The following is a 19,232-nucleotide window of genomic DNA, read 5'->3' on the forward strand; positions in this document are numbered from 1 at the left end:
GTTGACAAAGCAGCCGCGCGGGGCAAAGCAGCAGCGCTGGCCGAAACAGCTGCACTGGCGACTGTGGAGCACCTCCGCCCGGGAATTTCCTAGTCTGTGGGCAATAAAAACATGGCATCCACTCACCCTCTACGCTTTCACTGGGAGCTGCAATCCTGAGCTGTTCCTAAACGGCCATCTTGGATCGTCCTACTTTAGTTAATTGAATATGCTGTCTTGACCAGGATAGCTTCACTGCTTACTTTGTTATAAAATTTCTAAAATTTGATATTAAAAGGGAAATTAAACCCATTAAAGAGATCTAAAAGATAGCAGCGGGATGTCTATTAGTTTATCCTACCATTACAGTAAAATTATAAAACATGTAAACTCTGTGACATGAGGATATAAATGATCTTTCAATCAGGTAAAAAAAAAAAGTTACAACAAATTGTTAAAAGTAAAAAAGAAAAGATAAAATGATGAAAGCAAATTTAAATGGATTATATGACTTTGGCCATGAACAAGGATTCCCATGAATTGGATTTAGAGATGGACTTTGTATACAATGTAAACTCCTTAGATTGTAAGTAAGTTTTTTTTTCCTGCATTTCTGTATGAGGAGAGTTTCATGTATTAGATAAATAGCTTTCAACAGATTCTCAAAAAACCACGTGCTGCAAAATGTGATCTAGAGTGATTAAGGTGATTATTTATGGCTATACTACTGGTCAGGCCAAATATTTGACTCTGTATACAGACAGTAACTTTATGATCTCAATATTTACCAATAAACACCATCATAACATCTTATTCTATAGGAAAAACAGGCAGCAATGTCATAAAAGGAAGTTTTTCTTGGTTTCAGCTGAGGCACAAATGCTGAGAATAAAATCTGTGAACTACTCAAAAAATAAAAATTTTGAGAAAAAAGGGAAGGAAATATAATCTTTGAAGGAAGCTCTTGGATTTCTTAACGTTTTATCTCTCCTCAAGAGTAGAAAACTGCTTCAAGATATTGATGCACATCTGCCGGAGATAAAGGAACACCATGGATTGATATCTGAGCTCACCTGAGAAATCTGAATGTAGAAATCTGCAGTTAACGGCCTGAAATACCAGTACACAGAGAAAGGTGCCTGCACTTCAACTGACTGTGGATAGCAAGGATTGTCAAAATTTTCTTTTGGATCATATGTTGACCATGTAGGAGACATAGTCATTGTGGAATCACTTAAAAATAACTTTTTGTCCAAGAAGATCTTTAGAAAACAGGTGACCCACGTAAGTGTTGAAATTTCAGAATTAAGAGGAAAATTCACAAGCTGTCAGCTAGAGGCAGATTCAACCATATCACAAGAAATGTGGTAGAAGTCCCCGGTATGAAATTATTTCAGCAGCTATGAAGGCTCCTTGCATGAGAAAGACTCAGTGTGCAGCATCCAAAAGCACTATTGCCAGAGCATGACAGTGGCAATCAAGTAAGAAGTTCCCTCCACCTATGCCTCTCTCCTCAGTGTAATGCTTGAGAGGTCAGTCATTGAAATAAGTAGAGACAAAAGTGTTTGCTGAGAGAGCTAATACATTAAGTCAACCTTCATTGGTCCTAATGCAGGCTGCCCAATTCAAAAGTCAACACCCAGAAAAGGCAGAAATTTTAGCTTTAAATTAATTTTAAATTTTCGGTTATCGCAATGAACTGGGCATTTAAATTTGAAGAGCTTTCTGAGATTCCATGTGTGAAAATGAAAAAGATTAGCCTGTGGATTGGATTTTAAGAGACTGTAAGGAGAATAACATATTTTATGACATGCATCTTAAAGACCCCTATTATTTCAATGAATTTGTTACCATTAAAATATGCATGTGATAAAAAGGCATTATTTGTTGAGAAATCTAAAACATGATAATATTTCAATTTTATAGTTTTAGAGAACCTTTCTTGTGTAACACTTTTCTGATAGCAAGTTGGACATCCTTGTTCCTGAGGCTATAGACCATGGGGTTTAGTAACGGAGTGACAATAGTGTATGTCACTGTCACCAGCCTGTCTTTGTTGGACACATAGTTTGCTGTAGGCCTCAAGTAGATGAAGGAAGCACAGCCATAATGAACAATAACAACAGTGAGGTGAGCGGCGCAGGTGGAAAACGCTTTCCGTCTGCCCTCAGCTGAGGGAATTTTCAGGATAGTCCTCAGAATGCAGATATAAGAAACACAGATAAACAGAAAGGGAACCACAAGTGCAAGAACCCCACAAATGAATATCACAAATTCATTAACATCTGTGTTGGTACAAGCCAGACGAATGACTGGTGAGATGTCACAGAAGTAATGATTGACCTTGTTGGCGCCACAGAAAGGGAGGCTGAAAACTAAATTTACCACTGTAAGGGAGGCCAAGAAGCCTCCAATTGCACAGGCAGCTGCCAGTTTTCCACACACCTGCCAGCCCATAAGAATGGGGTAATGCAGAGGGTGACAAATGGCAGCATAGCGATCATAACCCATCACACCCAATAGCAGGCAGTTGGTAATGGCAAAACCAAGGAAGAAGAACATTTGAAGGGCACAACAGGTAAAGGAGATTGTCCTGGCCACAGAAAGTAGATTGATGAGCATCTTGGGTAGAATGACAAAGGTGTAGAAGGTCTCAGACGTTGAGAGAATGCCAAGGAAGAAGTACATTGGTGTGTGTAGGCTTTTATCCAGGTGGATGACACTGATAATGGTGATATTGCCACTAAGAATGACCAGATACAGAAAAAGAAAAGCCACAAAGAGGGCCAGCTGAATTTCACCAAGGCTGGAAAAACCCAGCAACAGGAATTCAGTGACCGTGGTGAGGTTTTCTGTCAGTATCTGCAAAGAGGGAAAGAAGTAAAACATATTCAGGTATATGAATATAAGAAATTGGGTCATGCAGTCCTGTGTTCCTTTCTGGACCAGACAAAGAAGAATCTTGCCTTTTACTCACCTCTTCCAGTTCCTAGCTACCTCTCACGTTCATTGTTTCATGGTCCCCTTCTTCCATCTTCAAAGTCAACAAAGTTACATCTCCTTCTCTGACTTTCTGATTCTCTCTCCCAATTTTAAGAATGCTTATGATTACTTTGGGCCCACCAGAATAATACAGGATAATATCTCTATGGTCAGTTGACTTTCCTTCTTCACCCTCTATTCCTCTTGTTTGTATGATCTAACATATTCTCAGGTTCCAGTGATTAAGACGTAGACATCTTTGGAGGCTCATTATTTGTCCTACTACCACAAGCAACAAACACTCTAAAAATGATATTAAGAAAACAATTCAATTCACAATGTAGTAATAATAATAATAATAATAATAAAAGCTTAGTGTTAGATTTAACCAAAAAAGTGGAAGACACATACACAGAAAACTTTCAAACATTGTTGGGATAAATTATAAAACATATGAGTAAATGAAGAATACCCACATTTATGAGTGTAAAGACTTAATAAAATATAGAGCAATTCTGGTCAAATTGGTCTATGTAGTCGACATAATTCTTAACAAATCTCAGCAGGCTTTTCTTCTAAAGGTTGATAAGATGATTATAAAATTTATATGAAAAGGAATCAGAATTGCCCAAATGTGTCTAGTTTAATCACTAAAGAGAGGCCTTTGAAGCATGGTGATCCATTTAACAGTCACCATTTTTGTCCTATTCTAGGGTCTTTAAGTGTTTCTGGAACACATCACAGCTCTTCCAAGATTGTTGGTAAAAATAATTGTAAGTTAATTAATTGCATTCTCAGGCTGATAACTTAAAGCCCAGTTATATTTGTAACCATAATTAAAATAACCACAAACACATTTTACAAAAGAATATATTATATACCTGAACAGAAGGTTGGGTTCAATATAGATGGATTGAATCAGGTTAATATCACCTATTCCTCACTTTGAACAATAATATAGACATTCAAGAAAAATGAGCAAACAGATTTTGACTAATTATCTGTATTTATATGCAGAATAAATGTTTTCTGAAGTGACCAGAATTATCCTTATCACCTTCCTTCTTTCTTTACCCATCATCACCTTTATCTATAGACACACGTGCGTGAAGTCCAGCATGTCTTAAATAAACATGGTCTGTTGTAGAGTCATTGAATTCTGATATATATACTGCTTTTAGAGAAAACTTTGTGTATGGTTCATGAAAAAATGAAAAGCAATGAAAATTGATATTTGAAACTTACAATAGATTTTTTTTTGTAGTGAAAAGTCAAAGCAACATAGTATACTTTTGATTTTCTAGTAACAATTAAAACAGTATAAAAGAAGATAAGAATACTTTTTAGTCAGATAGAATCTCCTTAAATAAAATTAGCTTATATGAAATGTATTCTACTTACTGCACCTAAACCTCCCCTCAGGTTCTAACAAGTAGAAATAAGAATCTCTTCACTCTGTCAATAGTTTCTTTTGCTGTGCAGAAGCTCCTTCGTTTAATTAGCTCCCACTTATGAATTTTGGTTTTTGCTGTGATTGCTTTTAGGGACTTAACCAAAAAATTATTTGCCAAAGCTGACATTGAGAATAGTGTTTCCCAGGTTTTCATCTAGGATTTTTAGAGTTTGAGAGTTTATATTTAAATTTTTAATCCAATTTGAGTTAATTTTTGTATATGGTGAAAGGTGAGGATCCAGTTTTCCTCTTCTGCACATGGCTAGCCAGTGATCCCCACGCCATTTACTCAATAGGAAGTCTTTTTTCTATTGTTTGTTTTTGTCAGCCTTGTTGAAGACCACATGGTTGTAAGTGTGCAGCTTTCTTTCTGAGCTTTTTTTTAAAAAAATTATGTTCCCTTGTTCTATATTCCTGTTTATGTACCAGAACCCTGCTGTTTTAGTTGCTGTAACATCATAGTATGATTTGAAGTTGGTTACTATGATGCCTCTCTGGCTTTGTTCTTTTTGTTTAGGGTTACTTGGGTTATTTGAGCCTTTTTTTCGTTTCATATGAATTTTGTGATAGTTTTGCTAATTCTGATAATATTACGTTGGTAGTTTGATAGAAATAGCATTGAATCTGTAAATTGCTTTAGACAGTATGGCCATTTTAACAATATTGATTATTCCAGTTCATGAGCATGGAATGCTTTTCCATTTATTTGTGTGATCTGATTTCTTTGAGCAGTGTTTTGTAGTTCGCCTCGCAGAGACTTTTCACCTCTTTTATTAGGTGTATTTCTAGATATTCCATTTTCTTTGTGGTTATTGAAATGTAATTTTGTTCTGGATTTGACTCTCAGCCTGGACATTATTGATGTTTAGAAGTACCACTGATTTTTTAAGATTGATTTTGTATCTTAAAATTTAACTAACGTCATTTATCAGTTCTAGGAGCCTTTTGGCAAAGTCTTTAAAATTTTCTAGATGTGGAATAATATCAACAATGAAGACAAAGAGTTTGGTATTTTTTTTTCCTATTTGGATGTCTTTTATTTCTTTCTTTTGCCTTGAATAGGAGTGGTAAGAATGGGTATCCTTGTGTTGTTTCTGTTCTCAAGAACAGTTCCAGCTTTTGCTTGTTCAATATGATGTTGGCTGTGGATTTGTCATATATGACTCTTATTATTTTGAGATATGTTCCTTCAAAGCCTAGTCTGTTGAGGGTTTTTATCATGAGGGGATGTTAGATGTTATTGAAAGATTTTCTGCATCTACTGAAATGATCATATAAATTTTATTTCTAATTATGTTATGAATTACATTTATTGATTTTCATATATTGAACTAAACAACCTACAGAATGAGAGAAAATATTCACAAACTATGCACCAAATGCCTAATATTCAGAATTTACAAGAAACTTAAAAAATGAAGCAAAAACCAATAAACCCCATTTTAAAATGTGCAAAGGATATGAACAGACACTTCTCAAAATAAGACATACAAGCAGCCGAGAAACTTATGAAAAATGATCATCATCACCAATCATCAGAGAAATGCAAATTAAAACCACGAAATACTATTTCACATCAGTCAGAATGCTATGAAATAAAAGACTTGCATCTATACATTGAAATGATTCATCACCCTTTCATCTTATTTATATTCATGACTATCCAAGTGCTCATAAACATTCATCAAAAACAGTAAAAACTAAAATGTGTCCTACACGTTTGTCTTATAAATTTGAAGAAGCATTAATTAAAACATTAATTTTTTAAGTTTAATTGTTTTAAATTTTTAATTTAATTTTTAAAATATATAGAAAACCTATCTGTATGTTTGAGTAAAACCACTGATCAAGTAACAATAAAAATAAAATCATATGGAAATCATATTTTTGAAAGCTCTCTCATATGAATATTTGAAAATACCATTAAGTGTTGGGTCAAAGGGAAAATACAATGTAAAATAAAATAAGTTCTAGAAAATAATGTCAGGTATATATATTAGACTATATGGACTAAATTTAAAGCAGTTATCAGAAGAAAGTTTATACCTTAATTGTTTACCTAAACAAAAATTTAATTATTTTTAAAGTATAAATCATCTGAATGCCATCTAAACTGTTTCTGACATGTAATAGTAACTTAATAAATACATCTTTAATACATTTTAAATATCAGTTTAAATTTTCAATGCATATGTTCAAAATTTGTTTTATTTGTTAATAAAATACAAAAAATTATAAAGGATTAGAAAACATTTTATTGTTGGATAGAAAATTTGAAAAGCTAAACAATAATGAAATATTATTGAGGAATAGTAAGCAACAATTTGTATAAAATAAAATATTGACAACAAAGGCACAGCTAGAAATATTAGAAAGCAAACAACAAATGGAAAACTACCAAAAATATTCTTCAAATGTTAATGTTAATGAAAAATTTATTACAAACCGATAGAGAAAATAACAAACTTTGAAGAAGAAAACAGATATAAGCATACAGTTTATAAAATAGAAATAGAATGCATCAAACATATAAAAAATTAATTTCACTTTGAAATATACTTCAAGTCAAAAATAAATGCAGATATTATTTACACTCATCAAATTAGCTGTGGTAATTTTATATGACTAGTAACAAAAGATTTACTAATAGGATTATAATTTGGTTTTATTTATGCAAAGAAATTTAGCAAAATATATCAATATCCTTGAATATATTTATCTAATTTGTTCCAATATTCTATTTCTTAAAAGTTGTCCATACATATTTGTATGTAAAAATGTATTTATAAGGAAAAATTGAAAAATCATAATACAAATTAATAGTTCTTGGTTTAAGAAAGGCAATATTATTGTGTATTGAATGACAGTATGGAATCTAGAAGAAGGTAACTTGGCTTTACCAAGTTGAAGGAAGAAATTAGAGGAAATAAATTTTTTCAAATTTGGAAACTGTAGGGTTTTGTTTTGTTTCATTTTGTTTTTCACTTTTACCTTCATTCCTGTTGACTTGGGAAGGGCAACTGGAGGAGATTATTTTCCAGAGTGATTTGGGCAGCAGAGATAGAGGGGCCTGAGAATGAAAGGCATGGCATTGCAAACACAGAGAACAGCTGGGAGAAGTTGGGAGAAGATAGGAGATTAAATGGTAAGGTGTGTGTTGAAACAGTTCAACTAAGAAGTGTCAATCACAGAGACATTTAAATTTACATTTAACCAAGTACCTTCTTACTCATAACTGTATAGTAATCCCCACAAACATTGTAGAATTCCAATTTTCTTAAAAGGGAGGAAAAAAAAGCAAGCAAGTGGGAGGGAGGGAACGAAGGGAGAGAGAGAGGGAGGGAAAGGAAGGGAAAGGGAAGGAAAGAAAAGGAAAAAGGCTGTTGATAATTTGATCTCTTACAACACTGCAAATGTTTCCTTCAGCTCCCAGATTTTACCCCAATGTTTTAATAATATGGAATGTCATAGTTCATTGAACATGCAAAGAGCCATGTTGTATAACAACAATACCTTTTCTTGTGTTAGGGCAGATCCTCTAATCTTTCAAATCATTTCCCTGTAAGTCAGGTTTCCAAGCACTCTTGCAATTTAACAACTATTTATTGTATACATTACTAAATCTGAGACACCTTTTTTGGTGTTTGGGATACAACAATGAACAAAGCAAAGATCTTTGCCTTTGTGAAACATACATTCTAGGACTTCTTACATTTTAGATCATTCTATACAATGATCTTTCTTATCTAGTACAATTTAAGCTCTTAGAAGGCAAAGGCTATGCTGTTCATTTGACAAAAGTTTCTGTACTAGGCATCAAACATTTGTATACATCTGTCTAACCACATCAGCATCAGAGTTTCTTTTTTTTTTTTTTCCTAAGACAGGGTTTCACCATGTTGGTCAGGCTGCTCTTGAACTCCCGACCTCAGGTGATCCACCCGCCTTGGCCTCCAAAGTGCTTGGATTACAGGCATGAGCCACCACGTCCGGCCAGCATGAGAGTTTCTAACAAGAACAAATATTCAAAATCTATCTGACAAGATCGTAAATAACTTAATACATGAATAAATAATTGCAACTAATTTGTAGGTATTTCTCATGTCATTGATAAAGAAAATCCCAGTGAGTGAGCAAGGAAGCTAGATAAAAATGTACGCTATGAAGAAAGCACTAGAGATGAAATTCACAATCTTATTTCTGCATTTTCTGTGAGCAAATAAATTAATCCTCCTGAATTTTAGTTTTCTCCTCTGTAATATCAGATATTATAAGGATTAATGGACAGCATAAGTAAAAAACATAGCCCAGAATTATATATAAGAAGCCCTATTTAAATATTTCCTTTATTCCCTCCTTCATTCTTTCTTAAGACTGGTGCTAGGGACAGCCTTTCTGACCATTCTGCAATATCTCTAATGTTCTTTTTTCCTGACCTTAAGACCTTAAACTGAGCGTTATTTGTCTCCCCATCCAGCTACTTTTCCTATTACCACCTCCCAAACCTTCACTGTCATGTATCTGTAGACTGCAATTCTAAGAAAATCTCAACAATTTCTGAATTAAACATAAGATAAAAGGCATAACTAGCTAACGTCTTTGAAATAACATAAATATGCCCTAAGATTTTAGATTATTTAATTTCTTCAAGCCATCTATGGAATAAAGACCAAATCTTCAATATGAAAGAGTTTCACATTCTTTAAAATATGAATTTTGGGATACAGAGGAATGCAGTTGCCCTATATCTTAATCATGGCCCAGGCCCTTTAAGGAAAAATCTAAGTAATTTGCCAAAACAAGCATTTTCCCAGTATATTACACAACTTCCTGCTGCTCTCTTAAATTTTTCAAGACAGCAACAAATGACTTACTACTTCGCTCCCCAGAACAGTGGTCATTGTGCCTCTTCTGTATAGGCTGGATCAGCTACAACCCTATGGACTGTCATTATTGGGCTTTTTTTCTGGCTATCATTAGCATCAATGCCCTGCTTGGTAATTTTACTATCTAGCACCCTAGGGAGCCATGACCATATTGCTTCTGACATATTCTGCCCTCCCTGAATTAGCAACTATGATCCAAAGGGAAAATGCTCCCCAAGGCTTTTTTGCCAAATAGATAAAAGTATGCAATCGACTCAGGAAATTAGTTGGTTTCCTATTTTAGATTATTTGGTGAAGTGACTCACTGAAAATCTGGAAGCTACTGGAAACACAATCAGCAGAAGAGCCTCCCATGGGCTTCGGCCTATATTTCCTGAGTTTTGCCCTTTGACTGGAGACAAGAATGTTCACTCCTTAACTCTAGCCTCTATTTCAAGGGGAAAAATATATTTTGAGAAATGGCAGAGACATGGACTGACAGGTGCTTGTAAATCCAGCAGTGACAGCAGCAAGGAGCAAATCTGGGAGATGTGGCAGAGTGTGGGAGAACTCAGTTATAGGGCCCAGAGACAGCACTGATGTATTTATTTATCCTAAAGCTTAGTTTCTGTCATGAACTGTGTTATGTTTAGACTATTTGAGCTCAAAAAATTGGTAGTTTTTACCTTAGGAAATTAAGCCCCAGCTGGGCGCAGTGGCTCATGCCTGTAATCCCAGCACTTTGGGAGACCGAGGTGGGCAGATCACCTGAGATCAGGAGTTCGAGACCAGCCTGGCCAACATGGTGAAACCCAGTCTCTACTAAAAATACAAAAATTAGCCAGGCATAGTGGCGCATGCCTGTAATTCCAGCTACTCCGGAGGCTGAGGCAGGAGAATCACTTGAGCCCAGGAGGCGGAGGTTGCAGTGAGCCAAGATCACGCCACTGCACTCTAGCCAGGTGACAGAGTGAGATTTTGTCAAAGAAAGAAAGGAAAGAAAGGAAGGAAAGGAAGGAAGGGAGGGAGGGAGGGGGAGAGAGAGAGAGAGAGAGAGGAAAGAAAGAAAGGAAGAAGGTAAGAGAAAGAAAGGAAGGAAGGAAGGAAAGAAAAGAAAAGAAAAGAAAAGAACAAAACAAAAGAAAAGAAAGGGAGGGAAAGAAGGAAAGAAAGAAAGAAACCCCCAGTGGAGGAAACATAGAAAGCATATTTTGATGGGGCATTATGAGAGATATGTGTATGTCACTATAAGGGGATATGGAAAACAAACACAAATTGGATGATGGAGGTCAATAACTTCTGAGACGTAGTTATGCTTGAGTGACGTCTTGAAATCTGAGTAGTAGGTAGACAGATAATACAAAATAATAAATTTTGTGAAAATACATGTAAAAGTAAAGAGGCATGAAACAATGTGTTTTATTGGAAAAAGAAGTACTTTGGTAGAATTTTATTTTTTAGTGTAATGGCTGAATCAAATGGTAGACCTACTTTTTGGTCTTCTATTATTATTATACTTTAAGTTCTGGGGTACCTGTGCAGAGCATGCAGGATCATTACATAGGTATACTTGTGCAATCGTGGTGGTTTGCTACATCCATCATTCCGTCATCTACATTAGGCATTTCTCCTAATGCTATCCCTCCCCTATCCCCCCAACCCCTGCTATTCCTCCCCTAGCCCCCCAGCCCTCAGGCCTCAGTGTGTGATGTTCCTCTCCCTGTGTCCATGTGTTCTCATTGTTCAACTCACATGAGTGAGAACATGTGGTGTTTGGTTTTCTATTCTTGTATCAGTTTGCTGAGAATGATGGTTTCCAGTTTCATCCATGCCCCCGCAAAGGACATAAACTCATCCTTTTATATGGCTGAATAGTATTCCATGGTGTATATGTGCCACATTTTCCTTATCCAGTCTATTATTGATGAGGATTTGGGTTAATTCCAAGTCTTTGCTATTGTGATCAGTGCTGCAATAAACATATGTGTGCATGTGTCTTTATAATAGAATAATTTATAATCCTTTGGGTATATATCCAGTAATGGGATTGCTGGGTCAAATGGAATTTCTATTTCTAGATCCTGGAGGAATTGCCACTCTGTCTTCCACAATGGTTGAACTAATTTACACTCCAACCAACAGTGTAAAAGCGTTCCTATTTCTCCACATCCTCTCCAGCATCTGTTGTCTCCTGATTTTTTTAATGATCGCCATTCTAACTGGTGTGAGATGGTATCTCGATGTGGTTTTGATTTGCATTTTTCAAACGACTAGTGATGATGAGCTTTTTTTCATATGTTTGTTGGTTGCATACTGTCAATACTAGACAGATTAATGAGACAGAAAATTAACAAGGATATCCAGGACTTGTACTCAGATCTGGACCAAGCATACCTAATAGACATCTACAGAAATCACCCCAAAACTACCGTATATATGTTCTTCTCAGCACCGCATCGCACTTACTTTAAAATTGATGATGTAATTGGAAGTAAAACACTCCTCATCAAATGCAAAAGAATGGAAATCATAACAAACAGCCTCTCAGATCACAGTGCAATCAAATTAGAACTCAGGATTAAGAAATTCATGCAAAACTGCACAACTGCATGGAAAGTAAACAACCTGCTCCTAAATGACTACTAGTTAAATAATGAAATGAAGGCAGAAATAAAGGTGTTCTTCGGAACCAGTGAGAACGAAGACACAATGTACCAGAATCTCTGGGACATATTTAAAGCAGTGTCTAGAGGGAAATTTATAACACTCAATGCCAACAGAGAAGCCAGGAAAGATATAAAAATCAACACCCTAATGTCACAGTTAAAAGAACTAGAGGAGCAAGATCAAACAAATTCAAAAGCTAGCAGAAGGCAAGAAATAACTAAGATCAGAGCAGAACTGAAGAAGATAGAGACACAAAAAGATCCCTTCAAAAAATCAGTCAGTCTAGGAGCTGGTTTTAGGGTAGAATTTTTAACAAATACTTAACATGTACCTTCAAATCTGTCAGGAACTATTGAAAGTTTTATAATATGGGACGTTATTTAATTAGATCTTTATTTTAGAATGATGGTGATGACAATGATAATAAAAATCAACATTAAAATAGTTCTCAGTATATGCCAGACAACTGTTTTAAGTGTTGACACATATTTTCTAATTTAACAATCACAACAACCCTAAGACTTTCCTGGCAGCAGTGTGAAGAACGGATTGGGGACCGCAGTACTTGAAGTTTTTGCAGTAATCCAGAGAAGACAGGATGATCCTGTAAAAATAGGGGAAAAAATGTGATTGAGGACCTTTTAGCCAGTGGAATCTATAAGACACAATGGGTGGTATGACTATTTTAAAAAAAAAAAGTGGTGAAGGAGACTTCCATATGCTTGGTTTGGTTGCTAGGATGGATGGAGTTAATATTCACCAAGATAAGTCGGGAAGGTGTCAGAGCAAGACTAGGGGGGACATAAAATTGCAGGACTGTCATGGCCATTCATAAAACAGATATTTCTGTTATGCCAGGCACCATACAAGGAACTGGATCAACAAAGCTGTATCTGATACATAAACCCACGCTGTCAGTAAATTCAAATTCATTGCAGAGAGAAAGCAGAAAAAGCATTTATGCCCCAAAATCTCAGGCAACAGAAACAAAAATAGACAAATGGGATTATATCAAACCAAAGAACTTCTTCCCAGAAAACGTGACAATCAAAAGAACAAAGAGCCTATGGAAAGAGAGAAAATATTTGCAAATCGTGTATTGATAAGGGGTTAACATTCATAATATGTAAAGAACTTTAAAAACTCAATAGAAAAATAATAATTAACCCAATTATAAATGAACAAAGAATCTGAATAGATATTTCTCAAGATATATAAATGTACAGCAGGTACATGAAAAAATGCTCCACCCCACTATTCATCAGAAAATGCAAATTAAAACCATAATGAGATATTGCCTCACACCTGTTAGAAAGGCTATTATCAAAAAGACAAAAGATAAGGCCGGGCGCGGTGGCTCAAGCTTGTAATCCCAGCACTGTGGGAGGCCGAGGCGCGTGGATCACGAGGTCAAGAGATCGAGACCATCCTGGTCAACATGGTGAAACCCCGTCTCTACTAAAAATACAAAAAATTAGCTGGGCATGGTGGCATGTGCCTGTAATCCCAGCGACTCAGGAGGCTGGGGCAGGAGAATTGCCTGAACCCGGGAGGCAGAGGTTGCGGTGAGCCGAGATCGCGCCATTGCACTCCAGCCTGGGTAACAAGAGTGAAACTCCGTCTCAAAAAAAAAAAAAAAAGACAAAAGATAAAAAAGTGTTAGGGAGGTTTTGGAGAAAGAGGAACCCCTATACACTGTTGGCAGTTGTAAATTAATACAACCAATATGGAAATCAGTAAGAGGGTTCCTCAAAAAACTGAAAATAGAACTACCATGTGTTCTTATAATTTTGATATACTTGATGTATAAAATAAGAATGTCAAAGAGATATCTGCACTCCTATTGTTTATGTAGCATTATTTACAATAGTCGAGGTGTGGAATCAACCTAAGTGTCTAATAATGGACAAATGTATTAGGTTGGTGCAAAAGTTATTGCAGTTTTTGCCATTGAAACAAGTTATCTAGAAAAACATAATTACATAATTGCTTTTGCATCAACCTAATATAAGAAAATGTGGCATATATACATAATTAAATATGATTCAGCTATATAAAGAAAGAAGTACTGTTATTTGCAATAACATGGATGTACGTAGATGATATTATGCTAAGTGAAATAAACCAGGCACAGAAAGACAAACACCACATGACCTCACGCATATGTGGAATCTAAAAAAGTCAAACTCATAAAAGCAGAGAGTAGAATGGTGGTTACCGGAGGCTGAAATGAGGTGAGGGGCTGAGGGGAGAGTTTTGAAGATGTTTGTCAAAGAGTACAAAATTTCAGTTAGGAGAAATAATTTTAAAATCTCTATTGCATATAATGGTGACTATAGTTAATAATAATGTACTATGTACTTGAAAATGGCTAACGGTAGACTGTAAGTGTTCTCACCACAAACAAATAAGTACATGAGCTAAAGGTATGTGTTAATTAACTTTATTTAGTCATTCTACAATACCTATGTATATCAAAATATCATGCTATACATCATAAATATATATAATTTTTATTTGTCAATTAAGAACCATTTTATAAAAAGCATTTATACAGGGCTTCTTTGCTTGTCTTCAGCTCACCCAGTTCTTGCTTCAGGGGTTTTGCACACATTGCTTCTTCTGTCTAAAAGCATCTCCCAAAATAACCCCCTTTACTTGATGACTTTTACTTACCATTCAGGTTACATACAAGGTAAGTGTCAGTTTCTCTGGGAAACCAACCCTACACGATTCAATCTAAATTTGGTTTATCTTAGTATTCTCTCCTCTATCCCCTGAATGCACCTTTTCTTCAGAGAATAAACTTAAACTGGTAAAGTATTTTCCTTCATTTTTCTGTTTACTGGGACTGTCTTGAACCAGACAATAAGGTCTATGAGGGCAGAGACCACATTTATTTTGTTCATCATTTATTTCCAGTAGCTTTAAAACAGTAGCTAGTACATATTAGGAAATGAATAAATATTTGTTGAAATTATACAAGATACAATAAAAATAAGTCCTCATTGTGGTAGAGCCTAATCTCATCAGTCGGGTGCAGCAGGCAGACAAGGGAGCGCTTAGAGGAAAGCAAGATAGCTGGGATGCTCTTGAGATATGAGAGCAAGTATTAAATTAAGTAAAGGAGATGAGCTAAAGAGAATAACCAACACATGAGAACACAGAATATTGTCACTTTTGAAACAAGCAAATAGTTGGTTAGCTTCAGAACGTACAAGAAGGCATATAGAAAACAGACAAAATTAGAAACGATAATACTGGAGAGATAGGCAGAAACTAGATGATAGATCTGTGATAATGAAGGATTCTTGGCATTATCTTGTGTGGCAAGGGGAGTCACTGGAGGGTTTTTCATGGGTTCTTTGATCATTCTAGGACTCTGGCCCTCTAGTAACATTAACTCAAGCCTTTTGCTTGGAATTAACTTGAGATATTTCAGCAAGTAGGCAATGCTTGTAGCTTCCTTGAAGAGAGCAAATTAATATGGTGGTTCAGGAATAAATGTGGGGACTAAGACAAACTAGTATGTGAAGGACATGCATTTGCATCAAGAGAACCATGAAGTGGTTCCACCTCAAAGAAAGGAAGAACAAAACAACTCCAAGTAAAGGCAAAGACATTTCAACATGTAGGTTAAGGAAATGAGTCGGGGACAAAAAGGACCGCCAAGTTTTCTAGCAGGATGTGTGGAAACAAAGTTATCTCGAGTCTTTAGAAAAAGGAAAGTAAGGATAGATGGATTTCCTGGTCTTTTCCTTTTTTTGGATACATCTTTGCTGTCTTGATGTATCCAAGCTGTCTACTTCAAGACATAGCTCTCATAAGTTTGGATGCATCTTTGCTCTCATATTAGTTTTTGAATTTGCAATCTTTAAAGCAGTAAAATATAATTAAATTTATTATGGAACTGAGGGCTCTGTTCCCATATCTGATTAGTCTTGTTAAAGTATCATGGACAGTGGAAAGCCAGACTGTCTTAACTTCTGTGAGCCTCATTCTTCTCATATGTGAAATGTTCTTACATTACAGCACAGTTGGACAATTAAATGAGAAAATGTATAAAAGCACACATTTTTCCTGGCATGTACTAGGCATTAGTAGTTTTAAAAAATGGCTCTTTAGTTAAGAGAATATAAAGTTTGGCCAATTGTCCTTCGTAGGGCTGATTTGAATTCCTTATTTCTCAGACTATAAATCACTGGATTGAACAATGGGGTAAGGATGGTATATGATACAGATATTAGGGTGTCTTGGCCTAAAGAGTAATTGGTCTTGGGCCTTAAGTAGATGAAAGAGGCACAACCATAGTGAACAGTTACAACAATAAGATGGGAGGCACAGGTGGAGAAGGTCTTGTATCTCCCAACGGAAGAAGGGATTTTCAGAATCGCAGAGATGATGCGGACATAGGAGACTAGAATAAGTAGCAGAGGAATAACCAAGACAAATACACCAAGCATAAATATGACCAGCTGACTGAGGCCAGAGTGCTGAGATGCCAGTTTAAGGACAGGGGAGATGTCACAGAAGAAGTGATGGAGCTGATTTGAGGAGTGGAAGGGCAGATGAAATACCAGGGAAGTGGTGACCAAGGAGACAGTGAAACCACAGGCACAGGCAGCAGCCACTAGTCCCATACACACCCCACGTCCCATGAGCACTGTGTAGCGTAGTGGGTTACAGATAGCCATGTAGCGATCATAGCCCATGGCTGCCAGCAGGAAGGAGTGAGAACAGCCAAGGAAGAGGAAGGAAAACATTTGGATGGCACAGCCCATGAAAGAAATGATTTTCTTCTGGGCCAGCAGGTCAACCAGCATCTTGGGTACAATGACGAAGGTGTAGCAAGTCTCAGAGCAGGAGAGGATGGCAAGGAAGAAGTACATGGGGGTGTGAAGGGCTCTGTCCAGCACAATGGTGGAAAGGATGATTGCATTGGTGCCCAGAGTGAACAGGTAGAGGAGCAGGAAGGTAACAAAGAGCAACTGCTGCAGCCTGGCCAGGGATGAGAAGCCGAGGAAGATGAACTCTCTCACCACAGTCTCATTGACCTGCTCCATGGAAAGTACTTCTATATAAGAGAGTCAGGGACAGAGGTAGAAGCCAGGATCCAGAAAGGAGAGCAAAAATGTACGGGAAATTTCACACCAAGTTTGCAGGTGGCAGGCATTTCCAGATATTTGGTGGGATTCTTCATTCCCTCATTAAAATGCCTGCTAAAAGAAGAATTGGGTGAAATAGGCAAAAGAATAACTGACAACCAGTTTGGAGACCTTTTCTAATGTGAAGAACAGGTTACCTCTCTGTCTAAGAGTTAGGAAATTTGCTAATAGTTTTCCTTCTTTTCTTTCTTATATAATATGTAGATTATTGTTTTTCTCGTTCACTGTAAACCCAAGGCAACTCACCTTCCAAAGTGAAAAATGTTAACTTCAGCTACCTGAAGCTGATCAGAATATAGAATGAAAGAATGAATAATGTTAAGACATAATCATGTGGACATCAGTTTATCCAACCATAAAATGAGAAAGGAGAGAAAGTATTTGATGATCTTGAAGTAAAGGTGTGAGGACACATGCATTTATTGGGAATTTTTTTATATCTCCAAGAAAAGGAAAAGAAATACTATTGGAAGTTCCACAAGTTGAAACATTGAGTCAAGAGTGAAACAAAAAATAACATTAACCGGAAGCGGTGGCTCACAGCTGTAATCCCAGCACTTTGGGAAGCCAAGGTGGATGGATTGCTTGAGGCCAGGGGTTTGAGACCAGCCTGGGCAACATGGCAAAACCTCATCTTTACTAAAAATGCAAAAATTAGCCAGGTACGGCAGCACATGCCTATAATCCCAGCTACTCGGGAGGCTGAGACATTAGAATTACTTGTGTCCGGGAGGCGGAGGTTGCAGTGAGCTAAGATTGCGTCACTGCGCTCCAGACTGGGTAACAGAGTGACAATCTGTCTCAAAAACTAAATAAATAAATAACAGTACAATAGCATAAAGAAAAAAATTCTTTTTTCAGGAAGAGAACAATCACTAGGGTATTAAAGAGAGATGATTGACTTTGTGGCATTTGCCAACACGCTTCACTTTTCCATGCTGAGATACATGGAGAAACTCAGAGAAAAAGAAGAGTTTTGCAGAAATAACAGAGCTTGCCACAGGGTGTGGGCAAGAATGGCACACTTGGGAATTTGGCCAGTTTTCCCTACCCTGCTGTAAACCTTAGGCTTTGTATCTTTTATATATTGTTATGTTAATAAGATTTCATTTGAACATTCTGCCACTAAAAATACTTTGCAAACTGCTATAACAAATTATTTCTAAAGTCATCTTAGTCCTAATTTTTTCATGGGAACATTTTTCAATAACCCATCCAAATAAGTAAAGGAAGTGCTATCTGGATAGAAAATCACCCAGTATGTATTTTTGGTATCCAGCCTTCATTTATATACTTCTGAAGCTACTATATCATTTTGTGTTGGGAAATTATTGCCATCTACTACCAGAATTTTGTTGTTGTTACTTCTGCATTTTTCTAGTCAAGAGCAACTTTTTTTGTTTTCTGAACCCTAAGTTAATTCAGCAGGCATTCCTGAAATTCATTATATCTATTCACAGAATTTGGAAATGATGTTTTTTCTTTCTTATTAGAAACTCTTTCTAAACTTAGTTGACATAATTACTTATTTTAATAATGTTAGTATAACTATAAAGATATCACTATCATATATAAACATAGAAAAAGTAAATACAATATATACCTCCATTTATATTTGTATGTATGAGTGTGTGTGTGTATTAGTTATATGTTTTTATATACAGAAGGGTAAAAGTTTCCCTATATAATACCTCCTTCTCAGAAAATGAATTCCTGTATTTTCAAAACAGTGAGGAAATCTAAACTTATGGTCATTGTTTTGCCTTTCCTCATCACTTTTCCAAAAGACTTTGATTTGAATCTTCTTTCAACTAATCAACCTCTAACTACCACTAGGCCCTCACTCAACTGAATATGATGTAGAATGTAGACCACGGAAGCTAGAATTATCTGATTCTGAAGGACTACCTGTATCTAACCAATACCAAAGAGAATTGTTTAGATTATTTTTTGCTCAGGCACATGAGGCCAGCTGATTCTAGTCCAGTGGATTTTTACATAGTATTAATATAAATCCACAGCCTAGATGAATCGTGTGAGTGATATAATTGTGTTTTTATGATTTATGGATTCAGCTCCATGGTGCATCTGAGAAGGCAGCTTCTATCTGCTTAGGAGGCC

The 19,232-nt window shown here is 36.2% G+C and overlaps 2 protein-coding genes across 2 annotated transcripts; both read right to left on the reverse strand.

Moving 5' to 3' along the window:
- Positions 1 to 1,874: 1,874 nt before the first annotated feature.
- On the reverse strand, positions 1,875 to 9,360 carry LOC108286082 (olfactory receptor 10R2). The gene is made up of 2 exons (XM_017503692.2): positions 9,289 to 9,360; positions 1,875 to 2,841 (listed from the first exon to the last, which is right to left on the reverse strand). The coding sequence occupies exons 1-2, from the start codon at positions 9,313 to 9,315 to the stop codon at positions 1,900 to 1,902; spliced, it is 969 nt and encodes a 322-aa protein (XP_017359181.2). The 5' UTR covers positions 9,316 to 9,360; the 3' UTR covers positions 1,875 to 1,899.
- A 5,008-nt stretch (positions 9,361 to 14,368) lies between these two features.
- Positions 14,369 to 17,389, reverse strand: LOC108286088 (olfactory receptor 10K1). Its single transcript, XM_017503698.2, has one exon. It carries the CDS (start codon positions 17,007 to 17,009, stop codon positions 16,068 to 16,070), a length of 942 nt encoding a protein of 313 aa, XP_017359187.1. The 5' UTR covers positions 17,010 to 17,389; the 3' UTR covers positions 14,369 to 16,067.
- Positions 17,390 to 19,232: the final 1,843 nt, after the last annotated feature.

The sequence above is a fragment of the Cebus imitator genome, unplaced genomic scaffold (assembly GCF_001604975.1).
Source record: "Cebus imitator isolate Cc_AM_T3 unplaced genomic scaffold, Cebus_imitator-1.0 Scaffold313, whole genome shotgun sequence".
NCBI classification, from domain to species: domain Eukaryota; kingdom Metazoa; phylum Chordata; class Mammalia; order Primates; family Cebidae; genus Cebus; species Cebus imitator.

What these genes read in the sequence shown, in the direction of transcription:
- LOC108286082 (XM_017503692.2), bottom strand. Translation starts at nt 9,315, where the DNA reads ATGACCACTGTTCTGGGGAGCGAAGTA. An exon ending in CTGTTCTGGGGAGCGAAGTA is followed by an intron (nt 2,842 to 9,288) that starts GTAAGTCATTTG and finishes CCCTCTTTGCAG; the next exon opens with ATACTGACAGAAAACCTCAC.
- LOC108286088 (XM_017503698.2), bottom strand. Translation starts at nt 17,009, where the DNA reads ATGGAGCAGGTCAATGAGACTGTGGTGAGAGAGTTCATCTTCCTCGGC.